We start from the raw sequence: 23,104 nt of genomic DNA on the forward strand, positions 1-23,104 counted from the left end.
CTGAGTCATTTTTCTTCTCTCACTTTGTTCTGCCTTAAGTTAGTGACACCTACTCTAGAGGACAATTTCACATTAGTTGCATGCACACAATGTTGATGATGATTACTACTGTATATCAGAAAAATTATAAGACATAGGACAGACCAATTGGAAGTATTTGGAAATTCTAGAATATAATTATAATTGTGTGGAGAAGGGAGGAGAGGGTCAAGGTTAGCAGAAATAATGTCACCAAATCATCGGGAAGCAGGACATGGAGAAAATTCTCTAGCCATTGAGATTATGAAGGGATATGTCGACAAGGTAAAAGCAGCATCATGGACGGGGAGATGGCTCGGTGGGTAAGAGAGCTTGCTTCAGAAGTATGATGGCCCCAGTTCAGATACCCAGCACTTGTATGAAAAGCCAGTCATAGCCATATGTAAACCAACATCCCAGCACTACCAGGGATAGGACAGAGACTGGAGGATCTAACCAAAACGTCAATCTCCAGGTTTGGTGAAAAACCCTGTGTCAGAGGAATAAGACAGAGGGTGATGGAGTAGGCCACCCAATGTCCTTCACCAGCATGGGCACACACACACACACACACACACACACACATACACGCGCACACACACACACACACACACACACACACACACACACACACACACACAAAACCTGTGTCAGAGGAATCAGACAGAGGGTGATGGAGATGGAGTAGGCCACCCAATGTCCTTCACCGGCATGGGCACACACACACACACACACATACACCACCACCACCACCACCACACATTGCATAAAGATAAAAGCATGTGTGAGCCTAAATAAGACCATGTGCCTTGTCACCTGTGACCAGATATGACCTCTGATAGTCTAAAGCATGAAGAAAGCAGCACGAGGGACTTTTCTGACAAAGTTACCCAAAGCCTGGCCATCTAGTTCTTCTTTAGTCCCTCCAGAGAGGGCTGGCCACCATGCCGTGTGAAGCAGTGCCTGGTAGCCAATTCATGGGTGTGCCCCAGCTGCAAGTGAGCGGATACCACCTCACTTTCTAGTGGCATTAAAGTTTAACGTGGGTGGTGTATCATGCCAGCCAGCTACTGTCTGTCATCCTGGCCATTTAGCGCCTCACATCAGGCCTGCAGGAGGCTTCTGGAAGTCTCCTATAAAGCAGAGAAGAATGAGCAAGGACACTGGTATGTGGGGCCCCAGATAGTTCTCTTTGTCCTTCAGTGACCCCTCAGGATATCCTTGCTGCCTGTACCCAGCTGGGACTGGAGAGCGTCTGTTCATTTTCTCAGCTAAGCCTAGAACCCTGAAGAAGGATCAGTCCCCCCCTTTTTTGAGACAGGGTTTCTCTGTATTGTTTTGGAGACTGTCCTGGAATTCACTCTGTAGACCAGGCTGGCCTTGAACTCACAGAGATCCCCCTGCCTCTTGCCTCCCCAGTGCTGGGATTAAAGGCGTGCGCCACCAACACCCGGCTGATCAGTCTCCTCTTTATCCCTGGTGCCAAAGTGACAGAATCCAAACCAAAGAGCTAGTTGAAAACTCATGAAAAATTGCAATAGAGTCCTTGATCTAGTTCTGCCATTCATAAAGGTAGCTCTCTGGCAGCCACAGCCTGGTGTCCCTGGGACACTGTCCCTTTCCTGTCAACGTCCCATTCTGTGCTCTCATTGCCTCAGCGATTGTGACCCGGGCTACTAATACAGAGTATCAAGTATGTTACAACTTCAGGTGAATAATTTAAAAAAGGAAAAGGATGTCCTAAACATTTCCTGGACCATCCTTATACTACAACATTAGTTGTGCTGGTGACTTGTCAGAAACTTAATTTTAGCTAGGCATCCTCTACTTTTTATTTGCTAAATCTGACAACTCTCCTTTTTATTCAATAATAATGTATATTTGTAGAGTGCACAGTCCAAGCCATGTAGGTGCTTTGTGTGCCGAAGAGCCAAAACTCCAGATCAAGCCTTCCCTCAGCCTTCGCTCTTAGAGGCTACGCTGTATGCAACAGGCCTAGGGCCAAAACTGAACACAAAGGAACTCCAAACCCCTAGCCTCTAGGTACTTGGATCCTGGGGACTGTTTGACCATAAAGGAAACTCCCTTGTAGTCTCCAGGAAATTCAATTCTGAAAAATATTAGTACAATGGACCACCTGCAAGCCATAGAAACCACAGAATGTTCCCTCCCAGTACCAACCTATGAGAAAAATGGGTATGCTGGTAGTATGAGCCAAAAACATGACTTTGAAAAATCTCTTGATTGTTCCCCAAATGTCAACCAATCAGAAACCAACCCGTACCTACTGATGTAATCCTGTAACTTTTGTCTTTAAAACCTAGCAGTAGACAGGGACCTTTGCCCCCTCTGGAGGCTGCTGTGTCAGCTTGCTAGACCGGGTCCCTCCCACGAGGAAGGATAGAATAATGAATAAACCTTGTGCACTTGCATCGGTGGTCTGTCTCCCTGGTCTCTTTGGGGGATCCTTGTGACTCGGGCACAACATGTGCATTAGCAAACAGTGCTCCTTTGGGAGATAATCTCGCTGTAAGCCCTGGCAGTCCAGACCTTGCGATGGCCCTCCTGCCCTGCTCCCAAACTCAATTACAGGTGTGTGCGGCCACAGCTGGCCTGAGCAGCCAGGGTACTTACAGGGCTCACAGTTTTAGAAGCTGAAGTCCAAGTTGAATGGCCTCATCTGTTTGGCCTCTAGGTCAGGGCCCCTTGGTGAAGACAAATGGCAGAGAAACAGACAAGAGACCCGTCCGCTATACGCAAAAGAAGCCAGGGGCACAGGCTGGCCTCCGTGTAATAAAACTCACTCCCAGGGCGACTGGGTCCTCTGAGAAACACTCCCGTCTTCCCCAGGGTGATTTCCAGGACCTAGCCACCTTGTCCTAGGCCTTGCCTCTAGAAGGTTTACCACTTCAACATGGCTGCAACAAAGATCAAGGCTCCGTCCGGCACTGGGTGAGGTGAAGGAGTGGGCCGATCCAGGAGGAAGCAAGGACCAAGCCAGTGTTGTGACCACTGAGGCGACTAACGTGGGGCAACCAGGAGCTGTGACCGGGCTGGGCCACCACCTCCCTAACACGCAGCTGCCACATCTACGTTTATGATGATGGGGAGAATGCACTTGCCTACCCCTAGAATCACCACAAGAAATGGATGGAATCCATGGTTTGGAGGCACAGAAAGTCAGAGACTTTATTTAAATACATTTCAATGAGAAGCATGCCAGTTTTATATGTAAAGGTATCTTGGTTAATGTAGAGCCAGCCATCTATTAACTCTGTGTGTGTATGTGTGTGTGTGTGTGTGTGTATGTGTGTGTGTGTGCGTGTGTGTGTGTGTGTGTGTGTGTAGTATGTGTGTGTGTGTGTGTGTGTAATCATACATGGCAGTGTCCTTTCAGATGTGTCTGTGTGAGAACCCATCCATCTATGTATTTGGTCATCATGATCTTTTCCTGTGCCCCTGGTCTACTGACAATGTATAGTCTGATTTCATTCCCTTTATTCATTCTTGAAGAACTGCAAATGCCCTTCATTCTGCAGCCTCTCCCTAGCCTTCCTCTATGAGAGGCGGAGTGATGGGTGGGTCCTGAGGTATCCTAAGTGCAGCTGCCCATGGGCAGCAAGGCCTCACAACACTGAATCCAAAGGGTAGGAGAACTTGTTCGGGGAGCAGTCACAGAAGTGAAAGATTGCAAATGCCAAGATCCCCAGCAGCAAGAGGGAACCCAAGGTCCCGAAGAGGATCCCGAAGAACGCTCCAAGTTTCACACTTAGATGCTCACAGTGTTCACCCCAGGATGTGTAGACGGTGAAGGATGCACAGCTGGGGACAGAGAGAACAAGTGTGGTCATGAGGATGCAGGCCTGGCCTGCTCAGCCTTCCTCTCCTGGGGACCAGCAATCATTGTCCAGGACAGGCAGGGTTATCCCCTTGGGGGAGGACCCAGCCAGCCCCAAGGCCATTTTGAAGTGACATCACCAGCCACAATGAGGGAGGTGTGAATAGCACATTCTATACCGCCTGTGTAGCCCAGAAGGGTGGAACACATTGCTATACAGTCACAAATCCACCCCCATATTCTCCCAAAGGGTGGGCTCTACTCTCCATTCAGTCCAAGTCCTGTCACCAGTCCTGGACTAAGAGTGGGCAAGAGTGGACAGAGGACCCTGGGAGACAAGCCCCTGCGTCATTGCAGACTTGTAGTCTGCTCCTCAGGGGAGAAGCTCAGTTTGCTAACATATGGAAGAGGGCCTACGGAGCCAGCCTGAGGCGTCCCCAGACTGAGTACTCTTACAGAGGGCAGGACAGGGACCAGACCAAGACAGTAGGTTCCTTCCCACAGGGCTGGAGGGCATCCACTCTCAGGGAGCTTCAGTACTCGGCCACTTTACTTCCTGGGCGCCCCCTGGACCTGGCCACTCTGCAATGCAGTTTTCTCATCTCCAGGATGGTCCAGTACCCTCTTGTGACTAGTATGAGTTTCAGAAGCAGTACATCTTTCTTCTCCATGCAGAGGATGAGCACACACCCTCCCCTCATCTCTCCTCTCCCATGCTTCTTGTCCTCTGGCCCCGAGGGAGTCATCCATGCCTTCCTGGGTCTACAGTGGTGTCCTGTCCAGCTTGTGCTCCCAGCACTACCCTCTCCTGCCCCAGGTCCCTACCCACCTGCACTGAGGCCCATCTGGTAGGTGCTGGCATTGGCCTCCATTGTGACAGAAGCCCTCACTACATGGGGACACGCAGGTGACACCGTTCTGGGGGCTGTAGACCAGGCTGTAGTTCTTGTAGCCCTCACACAGGAAGTAATCGTTCAGCATATTTAGGTTCACTGTAGGCAGGACAAAGATGCAAATAGAGCAAGCAAAAATTTGAGATAATTCATACCTTCTCCATCAAGAAGCCAATGTCAGTGTTTATCCTGAGAAACAACTGGTTGAGTGCACAGATACCTGTATTTGTGGGTATTTGGTTCTACAGTGTATAATGGGGGACAGAGCAGTTAGCAAATAAATTACTGTACAGCCATACCAAGGGGGTGACAGTTTTCAGGGTCTGAAAAGGCCAGCAGTGATGAGCACACACTAGGAAGTTAGGCACTCCTGAGCTGAAACTGAGGCTCTCCAACTAACTAGCTATGTGACAGGGACTTTTTTCCTAAGTCAGCCTCAGTTTCCTTATCTGTGTATGTGTATGTACATGTGCCTGCATGTATGTGTGTGTGTTTCTCTGTGTAGCCCAGGCTGGCCTTGAACTCATAGAGATCTGCCTGCCTGCTGGGATTAAAGGCGTGCACCACCATGCCTGGTCAGTTTCCTTATGTTTAAAAACAAAGCATAAAAACAGTGTTAACCTAGCTGTGGTGTCCAGTGAAACACTGCATGTGGAGTGCATGAGGCAGGGCTAGATACATAAAACAGTAGAAAGTAGCTGTTCCCACAACACTTAAAATGTGCTACAAACACCAGTTTCAAAAAGATCACTGTGAGAATAGTATGTCGAATAGGAATAGGCACACAGTGTCGAGCTAATGTAGTCATTATTACTTAATGTGGAGGATGGCAAACTAAGCTATGATTTCCCTTAGTGATAAAAAGATGTGAAATTCCCTAAGGCATAACAGAAGAAAATTAGAATACAAAGTAGCATTGTCTTTTCTTTCTTACTTTTGCATCTCTATGTTTCCTAGACTTTCTACAAGAAACATAATGTGTTTGTACAGTAGAATTGTATTTTCTTCTTCCCTCACTCCTTTCTCCTTCCTTCCTTTCACTCTTTAAGACAGAACCTCATGTAGCCCAGGTTGGCCTCAGACTTGCTACACAGCCAGAGTTCTCATTCTTCCGAGTGCTCAGACACAGGCGCATGCCACTGCTCCTGGCTCCGAGTCAAAGCTGGGACCACTGCTCCTGGCTCCGAGTCAAAGCTGGGACCACCGCTCCTGGCTCCGAGTCAAAGCTGGGATCACTGCTCCTGAAATGTTGCCCATCTCCCCACCACTGCTTCCCAATGTGCAGAAATTTCTCTTTATTGCCCAAATAAGCAGGAAGCACAAACCAGATTCTAGAAGCAGCTCTCATCAGGTGCTGAACCCAAGTAGAATAGCAGCTCCTCCCATGCTGGGCGGGGTCCCTATCCTATCCTCTGTTCCATTCCAGAAGCTTGGGGGTGGGTATATTCCTTGGTCTCCCTTGCTTCCTGCCCAGGCTGTCAGAAACCCCATCTCATTTTCCCAATGGGACCATGGAATTCTGGCATGGGTGGGGCCACAGCCTTTCAGAAGGAGTCATCTTCTCTCCATGTATGGACAGTCTCCATGTATGAGTCTCCAGCTGGAGGGCTAGCTGTAAAGTAGTAGGTGTTCAACGTGTGTTCAGCACAATGGCAGTTCAAGAAGCGAGTGATCTTACTAAAGAGGAAGACAGCTGGGTGCAGTGGCGCTAGGCTGGAAACCCCAGCATTTGTGAAGCTAGGGCAAGAGGATCGTGAGTTTGAGGCCAGCCTGAACTACATAGTTAGATCTTGTTCCACAGCCAAGCAAACAAATGAGTAAATACATGGAACCCATCATGCAGCCTGGGTTGGAATAATTGCTGTGTAACTGTCCCACATGGGTCTACCCAGGAACATCTTGTGCCCCTGCTCTGAATCTAAAAAGCTGATGGGGGAAGTATTTTAAATTTCACTCAAAGATTTACAAGCTGTTAACCCGCTGCCTCTTCAATGGCGGACCTGCGTACAGGTCCACATACTTCCTACTGGCCTTTGGGTCTGCGATGGTCCCTCTATTTCCTTCTTTCTTCTTCCCCAGCAGTCTCTGTGTTATCCCCAAAGGAGAGTAACTCACAAGCCATCCCATCTTGGATATCTGCCCTGGAGATGGGGAAGAACGTGACATTCTTCCTGGCTTCTCCACTGCTCCTCTTCTGCCTCCCCCTCCGAGCCTGGAGGAGGAAGGCCTCCACCACGGCATCTATCAGCTGGTTGTTCAAAAAATGGATGACCGGACCCCTGGGACGGTACTGGAAGTGGGAGACGACCCGCCAGTGTTGAATCTGCTTGTTGGAGGATGGCCCTGGGGGAGACCTGTGTGGGAGGGGAACAGTGAGGGTTTGGGGAGCAGGGGAGAGGCAGAGGGGAGTCGTGGAGGGACCGCTTCACTTACATCCCTGCATATTCCACTAGGCTGTTCCTGAGAAAAGCCCGAATGTCCAGGGTCTCCAGCCTGTATGCCACCTACAATGGGGGAAAATGAGAGGTAGGCTGAATGAGGATCAGAGAGGCCACGCCCACCTCCGAACCCTAGAGCATCTGCAGCCTGGCCCACACTTCATGTCCCCACTCGTGTCTCAGTCAGAGGCTGGCCTGGGTCCTTGCTTAATAAATACTCAGTGGGAGAGGGATGAGCCCCGCCCCAACATTGCCAGGGGAAACATCTGCATCTGAAACAAAACCCTTGCTTGGTCTCCGATCCTAGTCCCTCCTCTCCCCTCTCCTCTCCCCTCATATGTACCAAACAAAAATTGTTTAGCTAAGACCTAGGTACTGCCAGGTGCCAGGAATGCCAAGATGACATGGGACCCGTTTGTTTCAAAGAGTTAAGGGCAGGAGATGAATGTCAACAGCTCTGCCCAGTTGAGGTTGAACATGTCTGGCAGTCAGGGTACCTATAGTAGTAATCACTTTGAATGTCTGTCTTGTTTTGGTACCAATTGTTTGCATGCTTCGACATTCAAATCTTGACACAGACTAATGACAGGTACTACTTACTATTATCCACCTTTATACACAAAGGTGTTAGAAGTAGCCTGTCTAATTATTACTCCTGCTCTAGGAAGAGGCAGGGCAGGGATTTGAGTTCCTGTGTATAGGAGTCTAGAGTTTCCACCATTCACCAATCCACCTACTTTGATTAACGGAAGTATCGGCAAGGACACGCTATCAGAGGAGTCTCAGTTCCCTTTGGGGAGTCAGATGGAGGTGACTTCTTCCACATAGTAGTCATAAAGCGTTAAGTATGAGGGGTACCCAGAGGGACAGGCTGGGGTGATATGTCACCCTAGAGTCTTAGCAAGCTGGAAATTCTAACACATTCTATGGTCTCTAATCCTGAGGTTTCCCGATGTCCTAGGCCCTTGAACTGCCCCTGGGCAAGAGGCTCCCCTCCTTTGGGAAACTAAGGTAGTTGAAGGATGTGCAAGCTATAGCACAGCCCCAGTGGGAACCTTCTCGATCTGACTCCCACTGGGAGGCCCACATGCACACTGACCGAGGCATTGACGTCAACTTGGGAGGCGTTTTCGTTTTCCCTGAGTGAGAGCACGATGGTCCTCAAGGGAAGTTCTGGAGATGAAGAAGCAGGACCCATCATCACCCCACAGACTCCCAGAATTATCCACACTTCCCCTTCTCCCCTTGCAGAAACCGCTCCATCCACCATGGTGAGGTCTGCCCTCCATTGCTGCTGTGCTGGGCAGGCCCTCTGTGGCTCTCATCTAACAGCCAGGAGGACTCTGCTTCATTCTGCCATGGTTCTCACTGGGACAGCTGCCCTCATTAGCTCCCACTGCCCCAAAATCACCACACAGGAGGAAACCTGAGTTCTGATCTGGGCGGGTGGGGAACTTGGGCCTCAGACACTGGTTTTCCCATCATTCCCAGACAGGCAGGAGAGACTGTGGGGCTGGTATGGCAGAAGGATTTAGTCATACCTTTATAGATGGTGGGAGTGAAATTGTTCCCAGCCAGGAAGCAGCGGCTATCAGTGAAGGCTGGCGGGCAGGTGCAAGTGGGTTGGCAGTCGGGAGCCCCAGAGATGTAGCAGTGGCCATGGTTATAGCAGTAATTCTCAGGACAGGAATGGTTCTGGCAGACTAAAGAATCCTCTAGAGCTGTCAAGGGAGCAGGGAAGTCAGCCACACCATGACCAAGCAGCCTATGGGAGATGAGTGGCCTATTGGAACCTCCCCCCAGAATGTCTTGGTTTTTTGTTTGTTTTTGCCCATGCCCAATCTGTGTTGTGTTTGTGGGCCACTCTGAACCCCAAACCATCTTCCCCTCATCCTTCCCCAAGCATGTCTCCCATAACACAACCTTTCCCTCTCTGCCAGGTGAGCCTTCTTTCAGAGGGCGTGGCATGCGGACCAGAGCCCCCTTGTGAGAGGGCACCCAGAAAGCTGGTGAGAGATGGGGTCTCAGTCTACTTCTCTCCCTTCTCCCCTCACGGGCCATCTCCTGGCTCCACCAACCTTGGCCCCGGCTCTGCCCACCCTGGCCTCTGCCCAGAAGACAGCTGTCTCCTGATTGTATGCCTTCGAGGATTGGAGAAGGCTGCACTGTCATCTCTGGCATGGTCACTACTGTGGCTCGAAGGAAGAGGAGCAGATGGGCAGGAAAGAACTCAAAGGAAAACATAGGTTCCTCTGTCACTAGGTTCCCATGGTGACACTTCCAGTGTCCTGACTCAGGAAAAGCAGAGCCCCTGAGCCTTGTCTCTGAAGATGCCCAGGTGCCCGAGAGCCCAGCTTACTTCTGGTGTCCTAGCCTGCTCCATCGGTCTTCCCCTTGCTTTCTCCAGCAGGCTCTCATGGCTGCTCTGTTCCAAAACCCTACCCTCAGGGTCCTCCTTCAACCCCACACCTTCTCGCCATCCCTTCCTAAGCCCTCCCGTCACAGCTTCTTATCATGGGGGATTTGAAGACACGTTGCTAAAGACAGACATCCCAGTTTGCCTTTGTCTATCACAGACCCTTGACATGTCACCTGGCCCAGAACCGCAGCCTCCTCGTGCCAGGACCCTGTTCCCAGCTTACCTGCACAGTGACGCCCATCTCCAGTCATGTCTGGAGGGCAGGCCTCACAGCCCTTCCCAGGAATGCAGGACACATTCGGGAAGCATGCCTCTTCACAGTGGTCCTTGGAGTGTTCACAGAAGCGGCCAAAGGTGTCTCCATCACACTTGCAGTTGGTCACCTGAATAACAAACAGCAGGGCGGCTGGTGTCCACAAGCTAAGGAACCTCTGGTGTCTCTGCCCTGACCCTTCGGCCATGAGAAGCCCGATCGCTTCAGCCCCTCCAGCAAGCACCTTCTTCAACAGCACAGGACTGTGCGTCCCTGCCCAAAGCTACACCATCCCCTGCCTGGCCCTGCAGTAGGCTCTCCTCTCTCACTGTACCTCCTTTCCTGGAATCCTTGATAGAGTAAGACAGGGGAAGAAACAGAGAGGAAAGAAAAACAAACAAAAAGACAAAGCAAAACCTGTGGGCTTGGGTCATGAAGTTGGCCACAAGTGTGGATGGAGAGAATTTTCTCCAAACTGAAAAAGATGCCTCTTCAGCTAGAGGGAAGAGCAAACAAGGAGCTGGTGGTCACAAGTCAGCATCCTGCCCCTCTCTTCCCAAACACAGAGATGCTGTGTGGTGAGCTCCTCTCCATAATGCCCTGTGAGGGCTTCTTGTGTCCGAGCACAGAGAACCCCAGTGTCCCTGATCTGCAGGAAGGCTGCGCTGGAGGCTATGGACTCCTATCCACAACACAGGGAAGCCCTTCCCACCCTACACCTCAATGCCCCAGTGTGGTGGGGGAACTGTGCGAAAGGCTGAGGCGAACGCTTCTCAGCCTGACAGAAAGCGCTCTCAGAAGTTAGGCAGGTTGGGCCCCTGTGCTGCTCACCACCCACAGCTCCACCCACCTCCCCACACAGCTTGCCCAGGGGAGAGCGAGCTCTCAGGCTCTCACAGCATCCCTCCATTGCGCTTCCTCCTCCCAGCAGAGGATCCAGCCCCAGCTCCCTCTACTCACCTCCAGGGAAGAATTGCCTTCCTTGCTGGTCTCATTGTACAAACACTGACCCTCCACACCGCAGAAGCAAGCCACAGTCTTGGGCTGCAGTATGGATGACAAGTTAGTCCTGGCGTCTGTCACTAGAATCTCCAGAGTACACACTTCTGGATGTGTTGGCGTCCACTGCAAACTTCCGTTTTCTGAGAAAGAGACGTCGATGGCTGGGTGAGTCCTCTCTCTGTGGTCAGTGCATGCTGGCACCTAACACCCTGCCTCCCCCACACCCCCAATCCTCTCCCTGAGACCCGAATGCCACCAGACACCTTTAGAGCAAAGACACAATTCCGCACACGCGCACATGTGTGCTGGCAGTCACGTGTCAAGCTGGAGGGAGCCAGCACCTGCTGAGCGTGCTGGGTGCTGGGTGTAGGCAGAATCCCCTCCCGCCCCCATGAAGAGGCCTCTAAGCACATCTCTGCCTGAGCCTGTGCCGGGATGGGTCATGCTGGAGAACTTCCCAAACTGCAGACTGGGCCGGCTTCATCTCCCCGCACCTCTTTTCTGCCTTCCCGCCATCCTCTCCTCTGACTTCCCAGGCCTTGATGGCTACCTTATCAGATGTCAGACTACAGGGAATCAACAACAGCTTGGGAGGAACAGAAGTAGGGATGGGTGGAGTTAACTTCACACCATCATTTTCCAGGAGAGGAGTCCAAGATGGAAGAAAGCTTTGCAGTGCCATTGTGTGCCAAGGTAGTGACATATGGAAATCAGAGTAGGCTAAGTGCCCCCTCCATGCTGGAGAGGCTAAATGAGACCAATTGGTGATCAGAGCCCAGAGAAAGGTCCCTGACGACTTTGGTTCAGTGAAGAAAGTCGCCGTCCCTTCTGCTTTGGCCCACTAGGTCACAGCTGCCAGCCTAGGTTCTTAGACACCCTTACTAAGATGAAAAGACATGCTGTGTTGATCCTAATCCAGAAAATAAGAGGAGAAAGTAGGAGAAGCGTGACTCATCACTGGAAAAACAACAAAAAGTACCTACCAATAAAGGTGTTTCTTTAGGCTTACTCCACAGTGTGAAATTCTTTTAGTAGATATGATGATGCTGTAAACTTACGTATTTTATTACATTTATTTATTTTGTGTATGTGTGGGAGCATATAGGCGTGCCATAGCATTCATGTGGAGGTCTTTCCTTCCACTACATGGGCCCCAGGGATGGAAATTAGTTTGTCAGGCTTGGTGGCAAGTGCTTCACTCGCTGAGTCATCTGTATACCAGCCCTGTATATCATCATCATCATCATCATCATCATCATTTGCTCTTTTGAGGAGACAAGACAGGATTTCTCTGTGTAGCACTGGCTGTCCTGGAACTCACTCTGTAAACCAAGCCTCTGTCTCCCAAGTTCCGGGATTAAAGGTGTTCACTAACACTGCCCAGATAAACCAGTCTTTTTAATGGTCATACTCAATTTTTCTAATGATTTGGTAAATGCTACATGGTGGTTAAACATGATGAATATAGCTGGGCATGGTGATTCAACCTTTAATCCTGATAGGCAGAGGCAGGCAGATCTTTGTGAGTGAGTTTGAGGCCGTTCTGTTCTGGGACAGCCAGAGCTAGAGAGCATGCATTCCCTGTGTGTGCCCAGAGTCAGTCTACTTATTTAGTTATATCTGTCTAATCCCTCATTGCTACTCACTTGGGGAGGAGGCCACTCATTTGAAACTATAGTTATCTTTTTCTTTAATGTTGAGACTGGGTGTCATTCTGTATCCCAGGCTGGCCTTGATCTCATGGCAACCCCCCTTCCTCTAGGATTAAAGGCTCGGGATGCTATAACCAGCTATAAGTACCAATCTTAAGAAACGCTGTTTCTCAGGGCCTGGAGAGGTGGCTCCGTGGCTGAGAGCACATACTGCTCTTTCAGAGGACCCAGGTTGGAATCCCAGCATCCACTTCAGGTCGCTCCCACTGCCTATAACTCCAGCTCCAAAAGAACCCATCACCTCTGGCAGGTTCCAGCACCTGCACTCATGTGCACAACACCCCTATGCACATAGAAACATAATTAAAGTTAATAAAAAGAAAATTTTTAAAAATGCTGTTTCTCAAGCCAGATGTGGAGATACAATATCCTTGTTCTAGCTTCATTTCTGAGGCTGCCCTAAAACACCTGGAACAAAATCAACTTAGGGGAGGAAGCTGTATTTAGCTTACAATGCCAGGCTAAAGTCCATCATGGGGGGAAGTCAGCTAATTGTCACATCCAGTCAAGAGCAGAGAAAAATGAATGTGCCCATGCTGCCTGCTGTTTGTTTGGTGGCTTCTGCTCAGCTTGTTTTCTTCGTTCAATAAACAGTTCAAGGCTCAGCCCATGAAACAGTGCCTCCCATATTCGGGGTGGGTCGTCTCACCATAATTGACAATCAAGACAAGCCCACAGGCTGGCCTGATCTAGATAATCCCTTCAGTTAGACTCCCTTTTCAGGAAATTCCAGGCTACGGCTAGCTGACATTGAAAACCAGCCAAAACACTGGGCAGAGGGCAGGGTGGAGGAACCCAGAGTTTGCTTCTTGCATGGGTTACACACAGCTTTGGCTATTGTCTCAGAGGGAGAGGGGATGGTGTGGGAGAGGGAGAAACAGAAACAAGATGAAGAGAGGAGGGGAAAGAAGGGAAAATGTTTGTTGGTCCTGGACATTCAAATGAAAACAAAAAAATGGCAGGGTTCTGGGTAAAATGAAGAAATGCAAAAAACCCAAGCTCACTCGGGCCTCTCCTGCTGTTGCCAGCCAAAGATTCTTACCAAGGAGTTTGAAGCCACTACACTGGTTGGTGAGGCTGAATGTGACATCCTTAGAGTTGCTGGTGATCTCAATGATCTCTGTCCGCCCCTTGTAGGCTCGGATCTCACTGCAGCAGTTGACAGAGGGCGGGTACTGATCTGAAATTGAGAACATGGCAGAGACTAGCTAGGCACAGGACACTCTCCAGCCTCTCTGCTCTCTCCGCATGGCTTCCTACAAGCCCTTCCCAAGCCTGGGGCCACCTCCCAGAGCAGGGCCTAGTCTTCCTTCCTGCTCTGCAAACTTTAGACTCCCTTTTCCAATCTCCTCCTCAAACTGAATCATTTCTTCCCTGAACAGAATGCCACACTGGGCCTTGAGAACAGACGGTCAGTTTTACCCCTGGGAAGAGCTGAAAGCCATGAGGGTGATCTGTAGATGGACATTCCATTTTCAAACTCTCCCAATGCTCTGTTTCTTGGAAACCTATTATTTCCAGTCCATTTCTTAGGAACTCATTCCGTTAATAGATTTATGGAGCACATGGTATGTGAATGGCACTAATCTCCATAGCAATGAACAAGTGATGGAAAGAGAGGGCTGAGGGAATTACAAATTATAAGACATATTAAGCAGTTATAAATACTAAAAAAGAAAAGCTCAGGAAAAGGAGTGTGAATGAGCCTGAAATATGAGACAAGGTGGTTCAGAGGACCTTGCTAAGTAGGCAGAGTCAAAGGACAGGGGACCGTGCCTGTCTGTCTGTGGAGAGAGGCTTGCAGGCCAGGGAAAGGCATGTGTAAAGCTACCAGAGAGACAGCGGGGGCAGAGGGAGGGGGAGGAGGAGTGTCAGGAAAGGGGTCCCGGGATGTGGAGGAGACAGACTGCATTGGGCAGTGAAGGGAAGGCTGTCATCTGTCTGTCCATCAGAGGCCCTGAGTGAGCTAGGAGCTGTCGGAGGGCTTTGATGCATTTAAGGAATAAAAATGTGGCACTTGAAGGGGTGTCATGAAACGGGGTCCCTGCCTGCTCCCTGTCCCTGGGGAGGCCTCTCTGAGCCTCCTGTCACTTACTAAGGGTGCCATTCACATGCTGGAACGTTGTAAGGATTGCATTGGTGTTCTGTCCGGTGGTTACATTTCCTGTAGCCAGGGCATCAAACACACATTGTTCGTCTCCCCTGCATCCCGAGATCACGTTTTCATTTGAGGTGTTCAACAGTTGTGACAAGAAGATGGGGGTGAAGTTAGAAGGCAGAGGGTCTTTCCTCTTCCCGAGGAGGCCTGTCCCATTGATTTGCCCTGTAACACAGGTTTGGCGATGGTATGAGACCCCAGCCATATTTCTGCTATGCCCACCCCAATCCTCATTGGATATGACTTGCTGGGTAAAGGGGGTGGTGTGGGAGCTGGTAAGGATGAGAAGGCTTCTGGCTTCTGACTCTGGAAATCCCTGCTTCAGTGGGTGAAGGCCACCACTCCCCTCCCCACTTCCCGGAAGAGACATACAGGTGGGGTGGTTGCAGGGGAGAAACATGGGGCGGTGGCAAAATCTTTGGCCTTACCGAGGACGAATAAGGTCCCCACAAGCACAGGCGAGACAATACAGCAACCCCCTCACTGACCTGCCCCAGTGGCCTGACGACCCCTAGACTCACATGTCATTCCATAGTGAAAAATGGCCTCCTCGGAGCTGTTTCCGGGGATGGTGGAGCCATTGGGCATCCTGAAGTCATCCTCTGGATGGTCATTCCAGACTCCTGTGGGAAAAAGCAGGAGGCTCGTCACCACAGGAGGGCGGGCGGCAGCCCTTCTCCAGGGAGCACCAGGGAAGACAGCTGGATCTGCCCCAGGTCCAGGGCCTCGGGAGGTGGGGGAGGACCATGCACTCACACTCCAGCTTTGTGCTTTAAAGGGGGAGAAGAAAACCAAGAAGTAGGGAGGAAGAAAGACGGCATGGGTAAAAACCGGAAATATAGGCGTGGAGGGAGGGAGAGGCACCCAGGTCTTCCCCATGGAGCCCCTTTCACGTTCCCTTGAAAGGATGGCAGACAACAGGAAATTAGCCTAAACAGTGGGTGCAGCGACCCCTCTCTGAGCCCTAGGTGGCCGAGGGAGAACCCGCAGTGAAGTTCAGGGCTCACAGGATAGACAGCTGCTGGTGTACGGTCTGAGCTCCACTTCTTACCCAGGAGTCCCTCCGTGTGGTTGCGGTACTCCTCTGGGAGACTGGTGGAGGCATGAAGGATGTTGGAAAGAGCAATCACAGAGATGGCCACCGTTCCATCAAAGATGGCTGAGACCTGGGAGCCATTTTGGGTCAAGAGGATCCCAGTGGTATTGAACATTGGCAAGCCTGGGGGACAGAGGGACAAGTGACACCACAGCCAGCATGCCTCTTGGGCCTATAACCTAGCAGCAATGAAGACTGACAGCACAGAGGGCACTGGGGGATCTGACCATGCCTCAACTAAAGGCCCCACGCCACCCAGACCAGCCTCTAGACACCTCCTTCAGGGGTGTGAAAAGTTCAACGCCCAGGTCTTCTAGTGCAGCAGTTTAAGGGACAGCAGTGGGCGGGTGGCGGGAGCTGGTGGGAAACATTCTGTTTTGCTGGGGTTGAGATCCTGCTGAAACCAAAGGATGTGTGGTGGGGGCAGGTGCCGACAGCTCCAGAGCCTACCTTCATCAGTGTGGCTGGTGTTAAAGGCTACGGTCTGGTTATTGTGTAGAACTCGGATTGTGTCATTGGGCTCCAGGAACCACTGAACCTGGAAAGGAATTGAAGGAGGCGTAAGCCCAACGCCAGTAGGCAGGGAAGAGGCCTGGAAATGATGCACCAGAGGGCAACTCAAGGCTAAACTCTGGGCCGGTGGAAGAGGTAGCTGATGAGCAGGACAAGCAATAAGGCTATGCCGACTGGCAAGTGTGGAGAGGCCAGTGGGAGCCAGGCTGTCTCACAGCAGTCCTGTGGAGCAGACAATACCATTGTCCCCATTGAGCTACAAGAAAGCAGTGACATCATAAATTCAGCAATTTTGTCAAGGTCAAACAGCCAGTAAGAGGTGGCACATGTCGTAATCCTGCTGTCTTAGGTTTCACTCTTCTCTCTCCACTATAGATATAGGCTCTCTCCTCTTGTTCCAGGATATGGGATCGCCAGAGAAACACATCTCCAATCGTGTCTAGTGAGTGTTTCCAGAGATCTTTAACTGAGAAAGGCAGACCGACTCCAAGTGTAGACAGGATCATTGCATGGGCTGGGGGTTCCAGACTGAATAGAAAGAGAAGAGCTGAGCGCCCAGAATTCATCTCTGACTGCAGATACAGTATGTCACCAGTGTCCTCCAATGCTCGTGGTGTCATGCCTTCCCTGCCACGAGGGACTGACTTCACCTACAAACTGTGCGCCAAAATAAACCCTTTGTCCTGGTTTGGATTACTATTTTTGTGATGAAAACTCATGACCAAAGCAAGGTATGGAGGGGTACTATTTACTGGCTTGCTCCTCATGGCTTGCTCAGCCGGCTTTCTTATAGAACCCAGGACCACCAGCCCAGGGATGGCTCCACCCACAATAGGCTGGACCTCCTCCATTAATCACTAATTAAGAAAACGCCTTATGGAGGCATTTTCTTTCTTTTTTAAGATTTATTTATTTATTTGTTATTATGTAGACAATGTTCTGCCTGCATGTCTGCCTGCAGATCAGAAGAGGGCACCAGATCTCAATGCAGATGGTTGTGAGCCACCATGTGGGTGCTGGGAATTGATCTCAGGACCTCTGGAAGAGCAGCCAGTGCTCTTAACCACTGAGCCATCTCCCCAACCCCTGGAGGCATTTTCTTAATTGAGCTTCCCTCCTCTCTGATGACTCCAGCTTGGGTCAGGTTGATGTAAAACTAGCCACTAGCCAGCACATGCTCCCTTTCTTAAGCTGCTCCTTTGTCAGATAATTGGACATAACAGTGAGAAAATTGAATATAAACCTCTCCTTTCTTTATTCTCTTCCTCTTCCAGGGTCCAGCTGACGATCCCTGAGGGGTTCTGGGGAAGGGACTGCAGGAATACCCTGGATGCCCCCTCACTTACTGTGATGGAAGAAGCCAAGCTGTTGGTGTTGTATTGAGCAGCAAAGGCAATGAAGTTAGTGGCCCTGGCAGAGCCAGTCTGGGCAGTGCGGCCCTCCAGCATGAAGGAGGAATTTGTGTCCTGGGCCTGGACCAGCAGAAAGTCCCCCAGCCCATTGAAGGTGTAAGTGGCATTATCCAGAGTGGTGATGTGGGGGTCACCATATGTCCAAGCTAAAAGAAAGGAGGTTACACATTAGTATTTCAGAACCATGGTCTGAAACTCTCACTGCCCAGCAGGAAGGGTCTCTGTCTTGGTGGACTCAAGTTTGGGGAAATTCTCCTGGCACCTAGAGCCTGCCTCAAAGGCCTCTTGTATGTGTAGTCCCTGGCCTGGCCTTACCCCTTTGCCAATGACATATACAAAGCCCTTCTGTCTGCTGTTAACCTCACAGACTTGCCCCCATCATCCCTGTGGCCACAAGTCTGCCCTCGGAAGCTGATCCAGGCTAATCCAGGCTCCCTTCCTGGATGCTCCACCTCAGCCATGATGCTCACCGGGCCGTGGGGGCCTGTACCAAGCACAACTAACGCGGGGCCTCCTGCGATGGTACTGGGCACAGAAGGAGGGCTTGTCGTTCCAGTGGCAGCACCATTTCTGTGCCTCCCGCTCCTGCTCTGTGGAGAAGAACAGTTTGTGAGAGGGCAAGCGCCCAGGAGAACCAGTTGGCAGGTTTGGTAGAGTATGGTGGTAGCAGTGGCCCTGGAGTCAGGCACGGCACGGTTCACACCCTTCCATGCTCAGTGACTGCCAGTGATCTGTGGCGGAATGGCACTGTGTGCCACCCGTGAAAGCATGTTGTGGTTACTACACAGCAGGGCACATGGTACGCACCCTCAGAGAGCCAGGGGGAGAGAGGATGCGGATGATGGTGTAAAGAGACTAGAGCAGGCCCAAGGGTGGGCGGACCCAAGCTGCCCTGCCCTGTTCCCTCCTTGGGAGGTCTCTACTGAGGTGATTCTAAGTCTTCATCCTGTTAAGATGGGTTGGGATCTCCAAGGAGACACATACCAAACTGCCAAGGACTGTGCATTCTCCAGCCTTCTCGAAACTCTCCCCAGAGGCCGTAGCTGCAGCACACACCACCTTGCCAGGAGGAGAAGCTGCATAGCTGCCTGCTACCGCCGTTCCACCAACCTGCAATGAGATCAGACAGACATCCTTAGGTCAAGGAGCTTGTGGCAGGTGGAGATGGATTGGGGGGGTGGTGGCTGGGGAGGTTGGGGAGAGTGGGATGCTCAGGGTGCCTGGGAAAGGGCAGGACAGGTGTGAGCAGAGGTGATGGTCAGTGGGGCTTGTGAAGGGCAGGAAAAGGGAATTACCTGTGTTCATGCGCCAGAACCGAAAGTCCCATAGTCCTTGCTGCCAGGAGCAAGGACAGGAAAGCGGCCTCCAGCCCCAACTCCAGCTGGGACTCTGAGGTTGGCTGTTGAGCCACCACAGACACTTGAGTCGGTAGTTGGGCCTCACCTCCTTGTGTAGCCTGTAGACCTGCACCCCCCGGATGCCTGAGAAACAAGGAAATCAGTGATTATCACAGAACATTGTGAGCTCTGCTTCAGCTTTAGGGTCAACACAAACTCATGACGGCATCCTCCGTTCTATGCCCTGCCTCTCCGGACAGCTCTTCCTAGGAAGGGACCCAGTTCAGATTGGCAATGAGCTACCCTGAACATAAAGCTCCAAACACTTCAAATCTTGGACTTTAGGGCAAAACTGTGGGACAGGTGCTGGGCAGGGAGGCGTCACTGTGAGCCCACTGGACTTTCTCTCCTTCCTTGTCCCCGTTCGTTCTCCCCCCTCCCTCCACCCCTGTCTCTCTCTTTCCCTCTGCCATACCCTCCAATCCCTAAACCACTTCCCTTCCGCCTCTAGAGACACACTATCCACCCCACCATGCCATCAGACCCTCAGTCTTCATGATGCACCCTTCTTTTCTCTTTCAGCGGTCAAAGCAACCAGGACAGAGGTAGGTTCCTGTCCAGAGACTGGATAGAAGCCACATAGAAGCTGGTGTGCTAGTGGGGCCTTGCTCTAACACTGTGAGTCTGAGGAAACCATGTTTGGGCCCAGACACCATCTTGGGAAGGGAGAAGTCACTAGGAAAATCCTCAATGGGGTTGGAAAGTTTAAACCTTCAATTCATTGGAAGTTTCATGCCTCACACACAACTTCAGGGAGAGAAGATTCCAGAGCTCCACCCCCAACGCAATATGATCTAGTGTGTGAGATTTTCAACTTCTGTATCCACCTGAATTAAGAAACTGAAGGTTTTCAGAAGAATAACATAGTTTATAATGATCTGTTCATACGCAAGTACACACAAACATGCACACTTGCACAACACACACACACACATACACATGCATGAACACACACATGCACACACACTCCATGGGACACTAAATCACAAGCAGATGTGTTTGACAGAAGGCCCTGATGTGATAGGGAAGCTCTCCCTCAGGGTGGCACCCACCTGTCATTTGACTTCACTCACATTTTTGGTTGTCAACCATCTTTATCCCAGATCAAAAAGACCTAGACTAGTGCGTCAAGATCTACATGGCTGACCTCTCCACAATGCTAGCATGCCCTTTTCTCCATCACGTTCTGGAAGCTTGCATTTCCTTCCCTTTGGAGCATCTATTACTAAGTCATGGAGGAAGAGGCACAGTTTGCCTCTGGATACTGGGGTCTCCACCACAGTGAATGCTTGTTGGAGCCAACATGGTTGACCTTTCTCCCCTGTCCTTTCCTTTTCTATCTGTTAATCTACTGTCCAGCATGTAATAGCTGCTCAGTAATGTCAGCTGAGTGAATGTCTGCCTTTTGGAACTCCTCCCGATCGATCTCCTTAAGGATTTCATTCCAGCTGTGGAATTTAGATGGTCGCCCTAACTCCCTTCCTGCCATACCCTGGTCCTCACTCCAGAACCTGAGTGTCCACTGACAGACATCCCGGGTTTGGCTCTCCCAATGAAGGGGACTTGGAGGGGGTGGGGGTGTGATGAGAGGTCGTTGCTAGGCAGCACCACTGCTGATACATCTGTAGGTAGTTAGTAGCCTGTGAAGGATGCTCTCTGAGGTGGTGGAGAGGCTACGGCTGTCTAAGACTGCTGTGGCATACGGGTGGAGGGCAAGGGAAGACTAAAGCCAGCTTATACATGATGGGTATCCCTTTTACCTAATTTGGAATTCAGGAATCGATCTGGACGGTACTTCTCCATTGCTGGCCGGAATGTCAGCGGGCTGTTTTCAAAATACCCATCTCCACTGCAGGCAAAGAGAAAGACTCTCAGGCCTCTGTGTCACACTCAGACTCTTTGCTCTCAGTTGCAAGCCACTCATTCATTTAGTTTGTCAGTCACTCCAGCTAGCCTCCACTCAGCCGCTGGTAGCCCATAACTCAGTTAGGTGGCCAGGCAGATTGAGCCACAAGTCCCAGTACTGAGGAGGAAGAGAAGATAGGTAGGGATGGGGAGCGTCTTCTTTTTCCCACATTTGATCACAGATAGTGAGAAATAGGGGGGGCTCACTCAGTACACACGGGGTGTGAAAGCAACAGATTTCCCTTTATTTCCCTCGAAGTTCTCTAAGGTCATACGGCAAGGGATTGTTCAAGGTCAGTTTCTGGGGTCAGACAATCACTTTCAGCTGTTGACTCTGGCACTTGCTAGCTTGGTGGTCATGGTTATTTAGCATGTCTGACTTGGAGGTTTTATACCTGGGTGTAAGAAATGTCAGTCATAGCCACCTTACAGCACTGTAAAGATCCGGTGCAGTGACATCTGCAAGTCCCTCAGATCTGAGTGGAGACCAGCTGGATTCAAGGACCTGCCTCCACCATCAGTGTGGATCCAGGATGAAAGGAAGTCCACAGCATCAGCCATGGTGCCACTGCAGGAGCATGACCACAGAAAGTGTCACTGCAGGAGTATGACCACAGAGAGTGCCACTGCAGGAGCATGACCACAGAGAGTGCCACTGCAGGAGCATGACCACAGAGAGTGCCACTGCAGGAGCATGACCACAGAGAGTGCCACTGCAGGAGCATGACCACAGAGAGTGCCACTGTAGGAATGACCACAGAAAGTGCCACTGCAGGAGCATGTCCACAGAAAGTGTCACTGCAGGAATGACCACAGAAAGTGCCACTGCAGGAACATGTCTACAGAAAGTGCCACTGCAGGAGCATGACCACAGAAAGTGTCACTGAAGGAGCATGACCACAGAAAGTGCCACTGCAGGAACATGTCTACAGAAAGTGCCACTGCAGGAGCATGACCACAGAAAGTGTCACTGAAGGAGCATGACCACAGAAAGTGCCACTGTGGGAATGACCACAGAAAGTGCCACTGCAGGAACACGTCTACAGAAAGTGCCACTGTGGGAATGACCACAGAAAGTGCCACTGCAGGAACACGTCTACAGAAAGTGCCACTGTGGGAATGACCACAGAAAGTGCCACTGCAGGAACATGTCTACAGAAAGTGCCACTGTGGGAGCATGCCCACAGAAAGTGTCACTGAAGGAGCATGACCACAGAAAGTGCCACTGTGGGAGCATGACCACAGAAAGTGCCACTGTGGGAGCATGCCCACAGAAAGTGCCACTGTGGGAATGACCACAGAGAGTGCCACTGCAGGAACATGTCTACAGAAAGTGCCACTGTGGGAGCATGACCACTCCTGATCTTTGTTCAACTGTCATGCAGACTAGAGAACAAATACAAGCATGGCACCTCTGTTGTCTACACTGAAGATGGTGTGAAATTGCTAGCTACCTAGGTAATTATATGCTTTCCTCCTGCATTGTACATCAAAAGCCAGTCAAAGCCACATGGTTGGAGAGCAGCCTGAACACGCCCTAATGGAACAGAAAACCATCTGTGGCAATTACTGATAACACATGAAGCATGACCATCACAACTGATCGCCAAACAAGCAGGTGGTTAGGAGCTGTTGCCTCAGAGACTGCGGTTCCTTCATGTGCAGGAGCTCACACAGTAGCCAGTCACAGTCATTCTCCTCATCTTCTCCAGCAAAGCTGTAGAGCACCAGGAATCACAAATTCCAGTCTTGGATGTCTGTGCTCAGATGCCCGCTTTGCCACTTTGAAAGTCTGACTTTAGGCAAATCACTCATCTGCTTGAGCCTAAGTTTTCTTAACCTAAGGTAAGTAAGTGTTCAGCTACCATGGGTGGCTGTGCTCACAAGACAGACAGACAGACAGACAGACAGACAGACAGACAAAGTATATGAAGCAATAGGTGCAATGAGCAGCTGCTCTCTGAAAAAGTCAGCTAATGTCAGTGGAATCTGAGGAGGTCAAAGGTTGAAGGCTCCAGGGCACAGGTGCTGGATAGGAACGATGACAGGA

At 50.7% G+C, this 23,104-nt stretch overlaps 1 protein-coding gene across 1 annotated transcript in view; it reads right to left on the reverse strand.

The window, feature by feature from the left end:
- Nucleotides 1-3,181: 3,181 nt before the first annotated feature.
- Nucleotides 3,182-23,104, reverse strand: part of Muc4 (mucin 4, cell surface associated) — a 31,819-nt gene continuing 11,896 nt past the window's right edge. The window contains exons 7-24 of the mRNA XM_021228040.2: nt 20,910-20,998; nt 19,048-19,233; nt 18,737-18,862; nt 18,223-18,342; nt 17,687-17,898; nt 16,278-16,365; nt 15,783-15,950; nt 15,253-15,354; nt 14,669-14,896; nt 13,616-13,753; nt 10,820-11,001; nt 9,830-9,989; nt 8,729-8,908; nt 8,287-8,360; nt 7,183-7,253; nt 6,865-7,103; nt 4,686-4,848; nt 3,182-3,840 (exon numbers count right to left, since the gene is read on the reverse strand). Of these exons, the coding sequence (XP_021083699.2) occupies nt 3,645-3,840; nt 4,686-4,848; nt 6,865-7,103; nt 7,183-7,253; nt 8,287-8,360; nt 8,729-8,908; nt 9,830-9,989; nt 10,820-11,001; nt 13,616-13,753; nt 14,669-14,896; nt 15,253-15,354; nt 15,783-15,950; nt 16,278-16,365; nt 17,687-17,898; nt 18,223-18,342; nt 18,737-18,862; nt 19,048-19,233; nt 20,910-20,998 (2,722 nt within the window). The 3' untranslated portion in view covers nt 3,182-3,644. The remainder of the gene's footprint in view (nt 3,841-4,685; nt 4,849-6,864; nt 7,104-7,182; nt 7,254-8,286; nt 8,361-8,728; nt 8,909-9,829; nt 9,990-10,819; nt 11,002-13,615; nt 13,754-14,668; nt 14,897-15,252; nt 15,355-15,782; nt 15,951-16,277; nt 16,366-17,686; nt 17,899-18,222; nt 18,343-18,736; nt 18,863-19,047; nt 19,234-20,909; nt 20,999-23,104) is intronic.

The sequence above is a fragment of the Mesocricetus auratus genome, unplaced genomic scaffold (assembly GCF_017639785.1).
Source record: "Mesocricetus auratus isolate SY011 unplaced genomic scaffold, BCM_Maur_2.0 Super-Scaffold_100008, whole genome shotgun sequence".
NCBI lineage: Eukaryota > Metazoa > Chordata > Mammalia > Rodentia > Cricetidae > Mesocricetus > Mesocricetus auratus.